Source organism: Magnolia sinica, chromosome 16, assembly GCF_029962835.1.
Source record: "Magnolia sinica isolate HGM2019 chromosome 16, MsV1, whole genome shotgun sequence".
NCBI classification, from domain to species: domain Eukaryota; kingdom Viridiplantae; phylum Streptophyta; class Magnoliopsida; order Magnoliales; family Magnoliaceae; genus Magnolia; species Magnolia sinica.
In genome coordinates this window covers 62202360-62222067 of record NC_080588.1, presented here as the reverse complement: position 1 = coordinate 62222067, position 19708 = coordinate 62202360, and the positions used below count along the sequence as shown (strand labels likewise).

Below are 19708 nucleotides of genomic sequence, written 5' to 3'. Positions count from 1 at the left end.
GGCTTAACCTAGATCATTAGATTTTCTAGATGGGAGATATTTTCAACCTGTTACATTGTTTGATTCATTATCTTATGGATATTAAATGCTTACAATTGCTGACGCTTGAGAATATATGTTAATAGTGCAAATCCATGATTCTCTAACCTTTCATGTCATTTATTAAAAAAGATTTAAACTGTTTTATTTTCCAATTAGGCCGACTATAGTACTCAGATCCTAATTGTGTTATTAAAATCGTCATAATTTATGGCTTATTAATCTACGTGTGGAACTTTCAAGCTTGAGTGTTGTTTTTAATTAAATTAAATTTCATTTAAAAATAAAACCCTCAAAATCATTGCATCCATTAATTAGAATTCTTATAGGTCAGTTTCCCTTTGTTAGTTATGCATTTGATTTGTCACTCTTAAACTATTTCCCCATGGGATCGATCCTATATTCACGGGATAACACTACTTATGAACTTCTACACTTGGAGACAAGCAATCACTATGTTTGAGCCGAGTCGAGTTGCTGACCACAGCTCAACTCGACTCGAATTGAACCAAGCTCGAATCAAACTCGAATCGAACTAGTTCGGTGACTCGGTTACTTTGATATTAATGTTGCTCACCAAGTGTTTGATGAAATGACTTAACAAAGTGTGGCTAGTGGCAAGGAAGGTATGTATATGAAACAAATACCTTTTTTTTCTTAATTTTTATGTTTCTTAGAAGGCGTTTGATAAAATACTTGTAAAAATATTGCTGTTGTTTTACATATTACAATGGGATTTTGAAGGTGTAGTCCAGGTGTTTGTGAAAATGCTACACAGGTGAACCCAGCTTGATCTTGGCTCAAATTCGGCTCAAACTGGCCCGAGCTGCTGACTGAACCAAGCTGAGCTAGCCACTCAGGCTCGAGGACCAAGCTAAGCCGAGTTCGAGCTGAGGTCAGGTAGTGGCCGAGCTGAATCTAATTAAGGCCCTGCTTGACTCAGTTCGACTCAATGTACACCCCTAAACACTCCCCTCCACTTGTTGCGTGGAGCTCCACATGGGAACAGATCAGGCAATGGTGGCAGAACACTCACACCTTAAACAAGCCAGGTTAGATTCCCCGGTCCACTTGTTGGGTGAATATAAAGCTCGAATCATTCTAGGAAGGTCCAATAAAAAGGTCCGAACCTACACTAGTCCACACGTTAACAAGAATTTAAAAAAAAAAAATATTGTGCCACGCAAAATACTTGGTTTAAATGATAAAGCATTACAATTTCCCTGGCAAATACAACATGATTCACAACTCTTTTGTATTCGATTTACAAGATCGAAAATATGAGACGGAATCTTAAAGAGAGTTGAAATCTAAAACTGTAGTGTTCGATTGCGATTCAATAGCCTCAGAAAATGCAACTTAGAAAAAAAATCAAAACCAACTTGCTAAGCTTTTTTATCCCCTACAAACTTAAATCTTATTTCACAAAGATTGCAAACCAATTCTTCTATTTCCCACAGCATAGCTTCGGCTCCTCGGATACAAAACTGCAGCAGAATCCACCTTCACATCCTCTTCAAAATCACAAGGCGTTTCTTCATCAATTTTCCCCATCCCCACACTGAAACTCTTAGGCAAACCCTTCGATGCTACCGTGTGTGTAGCCCGTACAGGCTTCTCCTCATTTTCCCGTTGGCTTCTCTGAGAGGCTATCCTCATCAACGTTCGTAGGTCCTCGTCGTCGCTTCTCCTCGACGAACCTACACTAAAGCTTTTGGGTAAGGTGGTTGCACCACAGTGCACCCTCCCAGCGTAGTCGGTCATGCTCTTGACATAGAAGTCTCGGGCCCTGCAGAGAACCCGAATAGGCGCCCTGACGCAACGTGCCAGCTTGCTAGTAGAACGTGTTTTAGTCTTCATGTTGCACTGGAACAAGAACACGAAGCAAATGGATGATGACTTCAAAAAAGAATGCAGAGGTTGTAGAATTCGAGTAAGGAATGGAGATATGGGATTTGGGTTTTATAAGGGTTTTGGAAATTGAGGGATGTTTCGTAGAATGAAGGTTGGATGTGAAGGAGCTAATTCAAAAGGGACGGCTTAGGAGTACTAAAAGAGAAAAATGGCGTATGCATTTTTGGGGTATTCAAAGCGGGCCCTATCGTGATCACCGACTGCTGAATGAAATGGTCCACATATGATGGGGCCCACCAGTGCATAATATAGTATGAAATTGGAAAATATGGAAATTCAAGTGAGGGTAGTTAAAGAACAACTTATGCGTGTCCCACACAAAAGAAGACAATTAAGTGGTCGTCTTTTCAATACAGATTTGTCTCCGCTGGCTATATATTTATAAGATATATTAAGAGAGAGAAAGAGAGAGATTAGCCGCCTACAATGTGTCTTTTATGGCTTGTTTCACTGGATAAACCAAGATTAAATCACGCACAGATAATAAGTTAGATATGGAAGCTAGAGTGGTGGCCGTCTTAGCTGATATTGCTTTATTGGGTTTGGCCTACTTAGTCTTAGGTAAGGCTGTACACAAACCCAATTAGCTCGGTTGACTCAACTCAAAAAAGCTCGATTTGACACGGTTCGAAACTGAGTTTGAGTTGAGTCGAGCTGATTTTTTAGCTCAAAAAAATTTCAAACCAGGTTCGAGCTTGCCCGAGATCGACTCGACTCAGATCGAACTAGTTCGGTGACTCGGTTACTTTGATGTTGATGTTGCTCGCCAAGTGTTTGATGAAATGACTCAACAAAGCGTTGGCTGGTGGCAAGGAAGGTATGTATATGAAAGAAATACCTCCTTTTTTTTTTCTTGATTTTGATGTTGCCTACAAGGAGTTTGATGAAATACTTATGAAACCACTGCGATTGTTTTACATACGGTGAGAATTTAAAGGTGCAGTTCATGTGTTTGTGAAAATGCTGCACAGACGTACTCGGCTCGATCTTGGCTCGAATTAGGCTCGAATTGCTCCGAGCTACTGACCGAATTGAGCTGAGCTGGCTAGTCAGGGTTGAGGATTGAGCCGAGCCAAGTGGAGCTGTGCCAAGCTCGACTCGGTTCAACTCGTGTACACCTCTAAGTCTTAGGGTTCTGTTTCAAATAAATAGGTAAGGAATTCATTCTTTTTTCTCTCCCAAATCAACATTCTATCAAAGCTCTCTCTCTCTCTAGAATGTTTGATTTTTAACGAGTAAATTGTAAGGGAAAAATGTCACCTTTGCATCAATAAATGTGTTGGGTTTAGTGTAAAAACAAGTAAACTTTAATACAAGCATAATAATAATAAGTTCATCAGTTTGAAATATTGGTTGAATTTAATCTTAAGTGTGAGTAAAATTCAAATTTGTAAAAGCAAAACTTCCGTGGACTCTACCGTAATGTATGTGTCATATCTTTCATTTATTTTTATAGATCAGGCATTAGCTCAAAATTGAGGTGGGTCTAAAGCTTAAGTGTACTAGGGAGGGCATCATTATTCCCACTACTTTCCTTGTTGTAATCCACTTGAGCTCTGGAATTGCCCCATTTTTTAACTCATGTCATATAATGATATGGAAAAGTGAATAGATGACATCGATAAAACACATGAACTAAGGTGGGGCCTACAAGGTTTTGTCATAAAGACATCTTACTTGCGTCTGTACCAGTCACATCTCACCAAGAAAAATACTAAAATAAATAATTATAACTTATTTACATTAAATTATTAATAATTACAATCAAACGCCTTTACATCACCTGTCAAGAGTCGATAAGATAAATCCATGCCCTGAGCTTTACGTCAAGAACACTGTAATAAGTCGGGGTCTTCTATTAAAGGACAAAGTTAAAGAGCTGCAGTGCTCTTAGAGCTCTATAAGGTACAGTGCTCTTAGTTGCGTTAGGGCGCGTGGGTGATTCAATCCGTTGATCTAGGCTGTTCATTATCTCTGGAGAACATTTCATGAGCTACCGTGCAAACATCATACTGATCTGACAAACATTAATCATTTGATCAATTGCCTTTAATATGGACGCTTAAGATCATATACAAAAAAAATATAGATCAAATCAACAATTTGATCCATCTATTTATTAGGACTCATCATGGATTATCTATGATTCTAAAAAATTATTCTTGTTAGGCAGTTGTAACCATCCCATCAATGGCTTGCAAAAGGATGGCTACAGAAAATAAGGCCAAATCAAGAATAGATTGGATCATCTAATCAGTGTGATTTTTGCATCATGACACATAAAATAATTTCTGGACTGAATGGACAGTTCAGATTGATCGATTGGATTGTCCAAGTCAACTGATGCAACTAGAAGCGCTGTAACTTAATAGTCCTCTGAGAGCACTGGAACATTTCTCGAAGTTAAATATGGTCAGGTCTGCTTGGTAATACAATAATTAATTTGCTATTGCTATGTTCTTCCTTCACAAATACACTCTGGTGTGGTCCCGGCACGTGTGGTCCTTAACTCGCATCCAACGGTCAGGAAGCGCCTGTAACAGTTTTCTCGGCCCATCTTCGTTATAAACATACATGTTGAATTGGGGTGATGCACTTAATGGACGGAGTAGATCTCATGGCCACAAGGTGGTTCCTTCCATCCTAGCTCCTGCATTCGCCCTCTTGATACGCTGGCTCATTTTGATTTTTAAAATATGGTATGAAAATCATGCTTAATGAGAAGGAATTTAATATAATTTATGTTATTTTCCTTTGAGCTTCCTAAACCCACAAGCGTGTGCAAGGTTGGTAATGCACATGCAGCGGCACGTGCTAATCTGTCACTATTTAGATATTCTTGCCCAAGAATCAAGTCTGTCCAATTGTCAGCTGGTCCATTTAGAAGGTGGGCCACAATCGTACTGAGTAAACTCAATTGGGCCTACCGTTAATGTGTGTGGGTTATCCATGCCGTCCATCTATTTTTCCGTATCATTTTATTGGTTGAGCCGAAAATTGAAGAATGCCCAAATCTCAAGTGCCACGCCACAGGAAACAGTGGGAATAATGACTTCCACCATTGAAACCTTGGTAGCATCCACAGTGATGTTTATTTGTCATCCAACCTGTTAAAAAGATCACACAAGCATAGATGAAGGCGAAACATAAATAACAGATTGATCCAAAACTTCTGTGGCCCTTAAGAAATTTTCGATGGTAGATTTTCAATTCACACTATTCCCGTGGTGAGGTCCACTTCAGATTTGGATATACTTCGTTTTTGGGATAGAGCCCTCAAATTTTCTCTTAAAATGGATGGAAGGTGTGGATAACATATGTAAATCATGGTGGACCCCACAGAGTTTACTCCCTACGCATAGGGTGCTGAGTTACTCAGTACGCAATCCGCGTCCGATCCAAACATGCTGACAGTTGTTTCACAATCTAGTAAGTTTACCTTGTATGCCACGTCTGCTGTTTCAGAATGCCTGAGTATCAAGTATCATGCCCTGTCAGAGTCAAATAACTCATCCAAAAAAATAAAAAATAAAAAAATAATAATGATATCAAAAAACTACTCCATGTGATATGTGTTCTTCATGTGGTATAATGTATGAGGTCTCTGTTCTTCATCAATTCTATTTACTATACCATGGACACCCATGCACCAGAAATCTCACCAATAAGATGATCTCAGCCGTTGATGGGGACCGAAGCTTCGAATGTTGGGCGGGCATCTCCCTAAGTGCATATGAAAGTCCTAGATCACATCAAGCCACGTGACGTGTACGTATGTACGGGCATCGATTGATTGATTGATATAACGCGTGTTCTTATGGACACGGATATTGATTGACTATATAGATGATGTAGCGTAGATATTTCTCTCGAAATCCTCATGAAGCGATAAGAGAAAACCGCGTCATGACGACAACGCCACCGTGTATTCTGGGAGCGGTTTAGATACTGACAAGGTCAGTATCCAAACCGCTACTGAAGTGACGTCACCAAGCTTTGTAGACCCACCCTGATGCATGTGTTGTATCCGTACTATCCATCCATTCGGAGAGATCGTTTTATAGCATGAGAAAAATAACAACATAGATCTAAAGTTCAAGTGGATCCCACCATAGAAAACAGTGGGGACAGTGACATCCACCGTTCAAAACTTCTTAAGAGCCGCGGAAGTTTCCGATCAAGCTTATATTTTTGCTTTCACTTCATCCATGTCTATGTTAACTTATGAATAGCCTTAAATTAATCTGAGAAAAGGGATAGACGGCTTGGATGTACAGATACATCATGGTGGCCCGCCCACAGAACTGCCCGTTCGGAGGTAGGGACGGGCGGGGTTAGTACGCAATCCGCGTCCTGGGCTGATACCTGCCCGGACCCTGGACTCGCTTTAGTGAGATTGACAGGGTGGACCAGCCTCACCGGCTCCGATACGGAAGCAGATTGGCTGGTGCACCACACACCACACACGTAGCTGGTGTGTGTGTACGTGTCGTGCGAAGATGGAAAACGGATTGGCTACTCACCCTGCCACTAGCAGATGAATAGTGGTCGGTGCTCTGGGGGCTCACCATGATGTATGTGTTTCATCCGTCCCGTCCACCATTCTTCCCGATCATTTTATTGTATAAGGCTAAAAATGAGGTTGATCTAAATCTCAAGTGGACTGCACGGTGTTGATTGAACGCCCACCGTTAAAATTTTCTTTGGGCCACAAAAGTTTTCGACCAAGTTGATGTCTTTTTTCCCTTTATCCAAGTTCATATGACCTAATCAACAGGTTAGATGTCAAATAACTATTATGTTGGACCCTAAGGGGTTTTTAATAATGGACATTCAATCACTACTATTTTCGCATGGTAGTCCACCATTAACATCTACCTCATTTTTGAAATCAATACCTAAAATTATTTTTCAAAATGAACGTACGGCGTGGATAAAAAATTTACATCATGGTGAAGTCCACAAAGCACCGACCACTAGCCATCTGGCTAGTGGCAGCGTCACTAGCTAAACCGCGTCCGCGAAGACGAGCGCGATCTCTGAGATGTACAAACGGTTCAAAGGAAATTAAAGTTATATGGCTCAAAAATAATATATTTATTATATCCACACCGTTCATCCATTTCGAGAGATAATTTTAGAACATTTTACAGAAATTTATTTGTATCTAAAACTCAACTGGACCACACTATAAAAACACTGGGGAGAATGATCATCACCGTTAAAACATTTGTACAGCCCAAGATAACGTTTATTTTCCATCCAATCCGTTCATAAGGTCACACAAACCTGGATGATGAAGAAAAACAAATACGATATTGATCCAAAACTTCTGTGACCTCAAAAGACTTTCAATGGTAGACGTTCAATCAGCACTGCTTTTTTCTGTGTGGTCCACTTCATCTTTGGATCTGTCTTATTTTTTGGCTCAATATTTAAAACGAGATCGTCAAATGGACGGACGGTTTGGATATAACATATACCTCATGGTGAGACCACAGAACTTGGTGACAGCAACACACCAGCCAATCCGCTTCCGTCGGACACAGCAAGTTCATGGTGGACCACACCTGATAGATAGCTCTGATCTAGCACATGTGAGCAGCCATGAGCCCTTCCCATCTACCTCTGTTTTGGAACGTGGTTTCTTGCCTTGGATTGGAAGCATGGAATTCCTGTGGGCCTGTTTGGACGGTGAAAAATGAAAAGATAAGGAATGACTTCTCGCATGAGAATTTTTCTTAAGTCGCCAGTTACATAACCAGTCCAGGTTTCTTTTCTTTTCTTTTCCTTTTTACCTTATCCTTTTCCACCATCCAGATAGGTTCTTCATGATTTTTATAGTTCATAGGAAATTTCCAGTTCTGCCCTGTTCCGCACACGTAGACACACTTGCTACTGTAGAACACGTGCTTGATCAGATCTTTACATCAGGTGGGCTACACTCTTAAATCCTACCTTGATGATGTACTGTATATCCACGCCGTCCATTCGTCTTTGCAGCCCATTTTAAGACGTCCTCTTAAGAATTAAGCAAATCCAATCTCCCAGATTAGCAAACCCCACTGAGAGAACATCAGTACCTCTTTCCCACCAACACACTACTTGTGGAGGACATCAGTACCATTAAAGCGGTAGGCTCCACCATGAAAATCATCTGAAACAAAAATCAGACCGGTCTTCTCGTCAGGTGGACCACACAGTAAGAATCACTAGACAACCGACAGTTTGACTCAACATACAGATTTGGCCACCTAATGAGCGGATCATTCGAGAAATCTGATCTTTATGGTGGGGCCTATCATTTTCATGGTGCTGATTTAATAAACAGGTATCATGTTGGAGGGGAAAGATGGCACAGTACCACAAATTGCGGTGCAGTTGCCCGTAAGTGATCTGCTCTCCTCGCTGGAATTTAAGCGCAGACGTCGCTTTTAATCTTATGAGACAAAGTAGGGTCTCCGGGTCTTTGCTGAAATTGCATATGAGGTGGATTTGTCTCCTAGCTGACTAAATAAGAGGAAGGAAACTTCGTTTTGGCTAACTTGGAGAGGGGCCCATCGTAGGTGTGTGTATAGCATCCAACCCGTGCATTAAGTCATGCCATCATGAAAGTTGGACGCTTCAAAATTCAAGTCGATCCAGCCATCATGTTAGCACTACTTGAAGTTGGAAATTTGTGGATGGTTGTCGATCCAGCCATCATGTTAGCACTACTTGAAGTTGGAAATTTGTGGATGGTTGTCCATTATCTTCTTGGGTAGGGCCAACCGTCCATTACCATCAACCCTGCCATGATGATGGTATGCCATAGAAATCAGGCCTATCAAATCACTAGGTGAGCCACAGAATGTAAAACCACGACCCAGAAACCCCCTATTTCACGTGGTGGCCCACGTGATAGTTGGATTGGGCTGATTTTGAAAGCTGACATCACTTGGTGGCCCACTTGCAGAGGAAGTCTCTCATTGAAAGCCTTTAGCAGGAATTTCCTACGCTGGGAACCCAGGTGGGGCCCACCGTGATGTTTGTGAGACATCCACTCTGTTCATTCATCGGTTTTGTGAGCTCATTTTAGTTCTTATAGTCAAAAATGAGTCGGATCCAACACTCAAGTGAGCCGACAACGTGAGGATTGAACATCCACAGTTAAAATATTCGTAGGGCCATAGAAGTTTTGAATCAAGATAATATTTGTGTTTTCAGCTCATCCCAATAGGAATGACGTTTTCAACGGTATGGATGGCATGTAAACATCACTATAGACCTAAGGAGGTTTCAATGGTAAGAATTTTCCTACCCACCTTTTCCTTTAGCGCGGCCTAATTGAGTCTTGGGTCCTTCTAACTTTTGCACTCAAGTCTTAAGATAAGCTCACAAAACAGATTAATGGGTGGACGTCTAACAAAGATCATGTTGGGCCCACCTAGGTTTCCAACGTAAGAACTTACTGCGTGAGGCTTTTGCGGGAAATCCACTATTTTGAAGTTCCAGCCGGCATTGGATTGGCTGGGTCGGCTTCCAGCTGGCCAGACCCGGTTCATTGATGGTGGGGCGACGCTTAACGGGTTATGGGTCATGGTTCGGGTTGGGACCAGAGTTAGACCCGTTAAGTAAATGGGCTGGAGAGATCCACGTGAGTAGAGTAGTGCTGGGAGCTGATTGGCCGGTGTACCACACACTGGCCATACAGCTGCTGTAGGTACGTGCCGTGCGAAGACGGGAAGCGGAGCTAATGTACCTCACACCAGTAGCTGCTGTAGGTATGTGTCTTGCGAAGACGAGCACTGCCCCTCTCGAGCTCTCGAGTTACAAGTTGTACGAACGGTTCAAAGGAGATCAAGGTTACATGGCCTACATTGATGTATTTATTATATCTACTTTGTTCATCTTTTTTTAGAGATCATTTTAGAGCGTTATTCAAAAATTGAATCATATCCACTGATCATCTAGACCATACCACAAATAGCAGTAGAGATAATGATTTTCACCATTAAAAAATTCACAAGGCCCACCATAATGTTTATTTTACATCCAATTTGTCCATAAGGTTACAAAGACCTGAATAAAGAGGAAAAATATATTTCATATTGATCCAAACTTCCTATAACCCCAAAAAGGGTTTCAATGGTTGATGTTCAATCTTCCACTGCTTTTTATAGTGTGGCCCACTTGATAGTTATATCTATTTTATTTTTCATCTCAAGCCGTAAGACTATCTCACCAAATGGATGTACAGTTTGAATATGACGCATGCCTCGTATTTTGGACCCACAAAGCTTGCTTACGTCAATGCAGCGGGTGTGAGGAGCATCCTCAAGCTCTCAGTTGTACGAACAGTTCAAAAGATATCAAAGTTACATGGGTTCACAGTGATGTATTTATTATATCACACTGTTTATCTATTTTTATAGATTATTTTAGAGTATTATTCAAAAAAATTGAATCATATCTAAATATCAACTAGACCACGCTACAAATAGCAGCAGAGATAATAATTTTCACCGTTAAACAATTCGTAGGGCCCACCATAATGTTTATTTTTCATCCAGTTTGTTCATAAGGTCACAAAGACCTAAATTAAGAAGAAAAGCAAATTTCATATTGATCCAAAACTACTATTGTTGGGGACAAAAGATATAGAGTTCGGAGACTCAGACTTAATGCCTCGGGTCGCCAAAGGATGTGTCAGATCCGAGGCATGGTTCACCAAACCGAGACAGAAGTTAAGTCGGTTCGGACGACACATCGGCAATCCGGGCATGCATCGGGCCGATCTTCTTATCAGATCGGTCAGCTCAAGATAAAGCCTCATCCCGAATATCTTGGGATAAGATCCCCGACCCCGAAGCTCACGGGATTGGATGAAGACTGGAGATGGGCACGATCCTATCTCCGTGATACCAGGAGAGGATCCCGCACACGATATCAGGAGAAGAATCCTCGTACGATTAAATGCTCCAGCAGTTATAAAAGAGGAACCTCCATCGTCTTGTGAGGTAGGTAAAAATTCTTTCTCAAAACCCCTCAATACATTTAGACCCAGAATCCAAGCCTGACTTTGGCATCGGAGGGTCTCCTGCTCAAGCCAGGGTCTCCTTTGTCCTCTTTCCGTGCAGGTATACGAAGGCCTAAGAGGACGAACCAGATTTTTGCATCAACAACTATAACCCCAAAAATGGTTTCAATAATAGACGTTCAATCCCCCACTACTTTTTGCAGTGTGATCCACTTGGTAGTTAGACCTATCTTATTTTTCATCTTAACCCTTAAGACGAGCTCACCAAATGAATAGGTGGTTTGGATATAACACATACCTCGTGATCAAACTCGCAGAGGTACATGAATACATCTGGTGTGAGGTACACCAGCCAATCCGCTTCCAGAAGTGCTTGCGGCTTACTTGGATTGCACATGCCTCTCAAGACCCGAGTTAATTAATATAACGTCTCGCAACGGCATGGTTGAGATTCAAAAAGTACAGCGTCAATTCAGACAGTCGATTAGGTGCTCCCATCTTGGACGCCAGTTCTAGTCAAGGATCAGCGTCTATCGTACGGTTCTAACCATCTTATCGATGTCAAGAAAACGGATGGTCTATGTTATTACCGAAAAAAAGGCCTGGTCGTCGACTTGAACAGTCAAGAGTCACCTTAAAGGAAGCTACTGACCCTGCCAATACCTAGTCACTACTGGGCCATGCTCCTTAGGCCCCACCATAGTGTATGTGCTTTATCCAGGCCGTAGATCCTTTTTCTAGCTCATTTTAGGGGACGGTGATTGAACACTAGCATAAATGGTATCTTAGGCACGTATCAAGAAAGTGATCTCCTTCCGTCCATGTCACTCTTATCTTTCTGAGATCTTCAACAAGTATTTAGGGAGGATCTGATCTTAATAACAGCATTTTCAAGTGGTTGGCTCCCAAGGGGCCCGTGGTCGATGACCGAGTCTGGCCTCGTTAGTGAGGTAGTCGACGTCTGTGCTTGATCTTAAATGACCGAGGCTAACTTCAAGGTCGAGCTAATTGAGGTGTTACGGACTACACAGAATCATTGATTGTGGTCGGCATCCGCCTCGAGGTCAAGTTGGCACTCAACCATTCATTGGCCGCAACAATGGAGTGTTAACCGGAGTCAAGGTCACACCTTGTGGTCAGTCGTCGAGCTGGTCGTGAAAGCAATGATAGCAATGATAGACAGCAATGGCCGAGCTGATCTCCCCTTCCATACGTTGTGTTCTCTCTCATGTTAGTTAACTTGGTCAGTTTATTTTTGTCCGCAACAGACAGCCTGAATAAGAGACATGCATATGTGGGACATGGAGCACTGACCAGTAGCTACATCGGCACTGGCGGATTTAGTACGCAATCCGCGTTCGGCTTCTACAACTGTAAAAGCGTCAGGACGCAATCCGCGTTCGACTTCTAACCGGCAAAGGGTCAGCTAGCATGCGATCCGCGTTCCACTTCTACTGTCTAAGCAAAAGGGTCATCGATCTGGAGTGTCTATATCACGCAGGAATCACTTCTAACTGCGTGTACCGCTTGAAATCATCCTAATCATCCAATCAATGATGAAGAAAATGGATGGCCCAGATCAACTACATCAAAGGATTTGAATTATCTGTCTTGGTTGTCCATCATGTGAGATCAAAATACCTTTGATGGGATTATCCTAACCTTCGTTCCTTCAAACCAACATCCAGAAAATTGGATGGTCCCAGTTGATTGAATTTCGTCTCTTGATTTCATGCCCCTCAAGAATCTTGTTGATCCAATGATCATAATCATCTGATCAAGTACTAGGAAAATAAACAATTCCAATTGTGATATATAATTATTTATCCAAAGTTTCCATCATCCAAAAATACGTCCCATCATATCATCCTCACCGTCCAATCAAGGGCCAAGAAAATGGGCAATGCAGAGTGATTGTGGGCAAAAGGGTCTAGATTCACTATCATAAATCTAGATTATCCATCATGTGGGCTACACCCTTGAATGCATATGCCTAACAAAAATATCATCTTAGTATGGTAATCCAAATCATCAACGTTTTGAACTATGGTATAAGGTGGTATTGATGAACGGTTCATATCAGTCTAGGGATGCAATGCAGGGTAGAAAACAGCCAACATACCAAACTGTGGTACGGGGCCACTGTACCCTAGCAAAACCCCATTGTAGATAGGTCCTAATCTTAAAATGAACGATCCTAACCAATGATTAACGGATATTTGTTGAATTTGGATTGTTAACTGTATATTAATATTAACCGTCCATTTCATGTACATGATTGATCCACTAAGAGTGTTTTAGAATAAACGGTTGGCAAGAAATTGATCTGCAATTGCACCATAACCTGACCTGACCCACTTAAAATTCATCAAGCCCAAGCCCAAGCCCAAGACCTGACGCTGGATCGGACTCAAAAGTTCAACTTTTTTTCTTTGTTGGCTTGTTAATACACCCCACCGTAAGTTCACACTTCACTGCTAGCCACCCCTACTAGGAATCGATACCAAGATCTCAGTGTTGAAACGAGTATCTTTCACTCAGAAGTTCAACATAACTTAATGCAACCCAAATCAAACAGTGGAGTGTGGAGCTAAAGGTAGCCAAGCACTGCCCAATTACTGGATGAACATTTAAAAACACACCTCCAGCGTATGTATCTATACTTTTATCTTCTATTATTTGGTTTGGGTTTTGTCGTATGTTCGGGATGGGTCAACTGACCCAGCCCATTAGTAAGATTGGGGAAGGTTCGATCCAAGCCTGGCCCGTTTAAGTAAATGGGCCACATTGGCCTGAACCCACCTTGAAAGCGTGTCAAGCCAAACCCGGCCCATAGCAATGATCCACATCCTTAGTGGACCACACCACAGGAAACCATGGTTATTGACCACTAAAAACTTCTTATGAGCCATAAGAATCTTGGATCAAGCTGATATTTGTTTGGTCACTTCATCTAGGTCTTGGTGACCTTATCAACAGATTGGATGGCAAATAAACATCCCGGCCGACCCTAAAAAGTTTGTATTGGTAAATATTCAAATCACCCCGGGTCTTGTTGTGTGGTCCACGAAAGATTTGGATATGTTTCATTTTTGTGACCATGGCCTAAAATGAGCTGTCAAAATGTATGGATAGCGTGGATGTAAGGAACATACATCGCAAAGCCGCGCCCCATGATTCGCCCACTAATAGCGATACATGTCCCCGCCCTCCTCGCCCTTCATGTGTTTATAGGACAGAAAGTGTGCAACTAGGGGTGTACACGAACCGAGTTAGCTCGGTTAGGTCGCTCAACTCGACTCGAAAAGCTCGATTCGACTCGGTTCGAAGCTGAGTTCGAGCTGAGTCGAGCTGATTTTTTGAGCTCGAAAAAATTTCGAACTAGTCGAGTTCGAGTCAGATCGAACCCCAACTTGAATTGAATTCGGATCGAACTAGTTCAGTGACTCGGTTACTTTGATATTGATGTTGCTCACCAAGTGTTTGATAGGTATGTAGATGAAACAAATACCATTTTTCTTTGATTTGGATGTTGCCTATAAAGTGTTTGATGAAATACTTGTACACAACTACTACTGTTTTACGTACAATGAGAAATTGAAAGTGCATTGCATGTGTTTGTGAAATGCCACAAAGGCTGGATTTTAGCTCGAACTCGGCTTGAACTGACCGGAGCTGCTGACCGAACCAAGCTGAGCTGGCCAGTAGGCTCAAAGACCGAGCCAAGTCGAGCTGAGGCCAGCTCGACTCGGTGTACACCCCTACGTGCAACAGAAAGATCGATGAGGCCAAGGTGAAGCTTGTGTAACATCCACTCCGTTCATCAGTTGTACCAGCTCATGATAGGATGCTAACACAAAAAATAAGGCCAGTCAAAAATCCAAGTGGGGCACACCAGAAGGATATGGAACGTACACAGTTGATACCTTCCAGGACCCACCGATTGAATGTCATATACACGTCAGGGTGGGCCCGGGAAATTTCAATGTGAAAACAGCCAACATGAGACGGATTTTTGAAAAGAAAATATATTTGGAAAGCAACTCCTATTTGAGATGGTTCCTACGAAGAGTCGTAAAATAATAAGCGTTGTGTGGAAACACTCAGCTCAATGCAAATACCTTCTTTTTCAGGAAATTTCTCAAAAAACCGTCCCTCAAGTATCACTTACCTATCTCAACTTCTTAGGCAGCATGGGTTCTAAGGACTCGGATGGCCTATTATAGAATATAGTACCAATTTCGGTACCGTGTATAAGTGGCAAAATTCTGTGGGCCCACTACTATGTATGTATTTTATCCACGCCGTCCATTCATCTTTTCATATCATTTTACAATACAATAAACCAAAAATGAAGCAAAGCCAAAGCTCAAGTGGACTGCAATAGAAAGCAGTTAGGATAATGATACTCATGGTTGAAATCTTCCTAGGGCCCACCATGATGTTTGTATGTTATCTAACCTCTTAATAAAATCACACAGAGATAGATATACGAAAAACACACATACCAGATTCATCCAAAACTTCTGTGACCCTAAGAAGTTTTAAGTGGCAGGTGTTCAATACTAATTATTTCCTTTGGTGTGCTCGATTAAAGCTTTCGATATGTCTCATTTTCTCATGCCGTCAAATACCACCAGAAGAAGGGACGGCATTATAAAGCACATACGTCATGTCAGTACCCTTGTCTGTGCTGTGTCTGTGTTCTACACTACGCAATCTGAGCCGTTCTAATGGGTTTGAATTCTCTTCTCTTGGCGCTGGCACACCAGTTGAACGGCCTCGATCTTGTGCACGTGTTGCATGCATACCACCTTCCTTTTCTGCACTTCAGACTTGGCGCTGGCACACCAGTTGAATGGCCTAGATCTTGTGCACGTGTTGCATGCATACCACCTTTCTTTTCTGCACTTCAGATTATACTATTAGAAAATAGAAAGTCCAACAGTCCAAACTCATGGTTTACCTTTTTTTCTAGAGCTCAATTATCAGTAATGCCCTCATCTATCTTTTCTTAAGAAAGTGATGAAGTCGAGCATTATGGAGCCCCACATGGCATGCGTGTGAAATCCAACCCGTCCAACAGGTGTATCTATTGTCAGATGTCTTAAATCTGATATTTTTTTTGGCTGCTCGACCGGTCGAGGGCTTGGCTCAACCGGTTGAGTGGGCCGCTCGACTAGTCGAGGTTTGCTCGACTCAAATTCCAACAAGTACATGTTTTGGGTGTCCGGGATGCTCAACCAGTCGAGGGGATGGCTCGACCGGTTGAGGGGGTCTCTCGACCAATCGAGGCCTCGGCTCGACTAGTCCAAGTTACACAAATTCTTGTGCGGATTTGGTGCGGACTGTGTAAATTTGAGGCGGTTTCACAAGGGTGCGAAAAAAAAAATTTCCTAAGCTATAAATATGGGTCCCTAGGGCTATTCTAAGGTATTTTAAGGCTTCCTAAAGTTATTCTAAAGTGTTCTAAGGTTATCAAAGGATGTAGCAAGGGTGAGATTTGAGGTTGTTCGAATCGGGTAAGTCCTCTCTCTTTGTAATTAATGCTTTCATAGTGGAATTCTGTTACTTTGTGCCGTCATTTTTTCCCGCAAGGGTTTTCCACGTTAAATTTATGTGTTCTTTTGTATGTGCTTGGTGCCATTGAATTGTTATCCTATATCTAGATTTGTGTGATTCCGCAGGCCAAAATCCCAACAAGTGGTATCAAATCAATCGTTGGGGCAAAGATCTGAATCTGAGGGATTAGTGATAATGGCAAGCACTAGATATGATATTGAGAAGTACCCAGGGAAAAATAATTTTGAATTATGAAAGATCAAGATAATGAGTTCCTTAATCAAGCAAGGCGAAGATGGTGCTCTTGAGGAGCGAAAGTCTACTATGACTGATGATGAATGAAATACTCTTAATAAGAAGACTTTATCATTGATCCGTTTATGTCTCACGGATAAGGTTATCTAGAATGTCATAAGGGAGAAAACTGCGGCTAAGTTATGGGCGAAGTTAGATGATGTCTATGCGAAAAAATCCTCTAAAAATCGCCTACACTTGAGGCGACAGTGGTATAACTTCAAGATGACAAAGGGTGGAGCTCTGGAGGCTCACATTAGCAACTTTAATAAATTGGTTTGCGAGCCATTCAAGTACACAATGTGCTCAATGAATAAAATCCTGAGTGTCGACATCGTTATCTCAGCCCTTCAAGGGAAGGCTATGAGAAAGCTAAACAACGACATGGAGACATCTTCTAATGCACTGTTTACAAGGGGTATGAATTCTGAACAAGGTACAGATTCTTTAGGTTTTAGATCCAAATCCAAGGACAAAGGCAAATTAAAGGTAAAGTGCTGGAACTGTGGTAAGAAAAGACATGTAAAGAAGGATTGTGAAAATCCTAAATCGAAGAGAGAAGATTCTAAGGCTTAATATAGGGAGGCCAATGCTACCATGTCTGATGGATCAAGTGGATGTGATGGTAATATTTTGTCTGTGTCTACTATCAAGCGGTCATACGATGAGCGTAAGGACGAATAAATGATGACATAGGGGGCATCTTTTCACATGACTCCTCATCGGAGTTGGTTCACCATCTACAGAGAGTGCGATGGTGGACAGGTATTTATGGGCAATGATATTGCCTGTAATGTTGTAACTATTGGTACGATGCGTATTGAGATGTTTAATGAGGTGAAGCGTACCCTGACTGATGTCAAGCACGTTCCTGATTTGAAGCAGAATCTGATTTTCCTTGGTATGCTTGATGCAAAAGGATGCAAGTACACAGGTATTAATGGTGCTCTTAAGGTATCTAAGGGGGCATAAGTAATCACGAAAGCGCAAAGACTCGGTAACGTGTACAAGTTGATCGGGAGCACTTCAAAAGGTGGAGCAGCAGTGGATGTAGCGAATTTCACCTTTGCACGTGTATGGCATGTTGGGTATGGCCACATGAGCGGGCAGGGTAGGAAGGCTGAGACGCGCGAACAGGGATACAGAGCAGGTGGAGCAACCACCTGTGAGAAGAATCACACGACATGATCATAGGATATTGACAAGGTACATCGATGACTCCAATATCGTAGGAGGATCCATCTTCTATTCTGATGGCTCTAGGTGAGCCTAGTGTTGAGAAGTAGAAGGTGACTATGTGCGATATGATAGATTCGTTGTACCAGACCGACATATGGGAGCAGGTGGAGCTTCCAATGGGCCGGAGAGCGGTTAGATGAAGGTGGATCTTTAGAAGGATACAGCATAGATACAGGGCGAGGTTGGTAGTGAAGGGTTATACTCAAAGAGAATGGATCGACTTCTTAGAGATATTTGCACCGACAGTATATCAGGTGTCTATTAGATCCGTGATTGGCAATGGTTGGCCAATGTGATCTTGAACTGGAAGGATGCATGTGGAGTCTACACTTCTACAAGAGAAAGTGATTAACAGATTTACATGAAGCAACCAGAGTAGTTTGAAGTTAAAGGGGCTAAGAAAAGAATTTGCAGGAGGTCGTGGTTCGACCTGTCGCCTAGGCAGTGGTTTGATTCCTTCATGGTGGGTCAGGTGTTGTGTGTTGATGACATGTAGATCGCCAATTATGATATGTCTGAAATCAATATACTGAAGACTCAGTTAAGTAGGGCATTCAGGATGAAGGATTGGGGGCTACAAAGATGATTCTCGGCATTTGAGACTGAAGGAGGAGTAGGCTTTGGTAATCACAGGAGGAATACTGTTGAGACTCAAATATTGCATAATTTTTCCCATTTATATCTTGATTTTATGAACATAAATCATCTTAATATTCTATTTTACTCATGTATGTGTTGCAAGGTGAATTTAAGAGCTTGGATTGAAAAAGGGTGGTAAAAAGTAAGAATTTGATGCTCAAAAATCACCAAGGCAAGGGATGGATCTTAGAAGATCAAGTCACATGTTAAAGATCTAAGAAAACCAAGTGAGGAAAGAAGAGAATTGAAGATTTGAAGTGAAGAATCCTGAAATCGTCCTGAAAAAGTGTATTATGAAGCTGTGAAGTTTATTTTGGAAAACTGCGCAGCAGGAAGTCTGTTTTAAACGAACTATGCAGCGAGAAGTCTATTTTGAAAAAATACGTGTATTTGAGGAGTTTTCTAGGATTTTTAACTTTGTACGAAAATTGGAGTTCTCTACTTATAAATAGGGCCTCCTAGGGCATTCTTAAACATCATTAGAAGCATTCAAGATCAATATTTAGGATTTTTTAAAGAGTTTTTAGTTTTATTAAAGCTTTATATATAAGTTGTTTCTTTCCTTTTAGATCTTTTCTATTTGCAATTTTTCTTCTTTCTTTCTTGTTGCTTTTTATTTCTGCAATTTAATTATGTTTTTCTAAGTTCTCTCTAGCCCAAGCTAGAAGGGAAGCACATGGGTTTAATATTTCTTTAAGTTATGATGATTGATTGTTTTAATGATGAGAAGAATGGTGTATGCATGTTATCTATTATTTAGGTTTTGTTTTTTATCCTTTTGTAAGATCCATATGTTTCCATCATATGAGATTCACATTGATGGATAGGCTTACCCTAGATTAATCAGATTTCCTAGATAGGAGATGTTCTCAACCTGTTATATTTCTTTGATATTCATTATCCTATAGATATTGAATACTTAAAATCACTGGCGCTTGAGAATATATGTCAATGGTGTAGATCCATTATTTTCTAATCTTTTATATCATTTATTAAATATTT

At 41.4% G+C, this 19708-nt stretch overlaps 1 protein-coding gene across 1 annotated transcript; it reads right to left on the bottom strand.

Moving 5' to 3' along the window:
* Window positions 1-1213: 1213 nt before the first annotated feature.
* Window positions 1214-2092, bottom strand: LOC131229589 (uncharacterized). Its single transcript, XM_058225590.1, has one exon. The coding sequence runs from the start codon at window positions 1897-1899 to the stop codon at window positions 1462-1464; it is 438 nt and encodes a 145-aa protein (XP_058081573.1). The 5' UTR covers window positions 1900-2092; the 3' UTR covers window positions 1214-1461.
* Between the last annotated feature and the right edge of the window lie 17616 nt (window positions 2093-19708).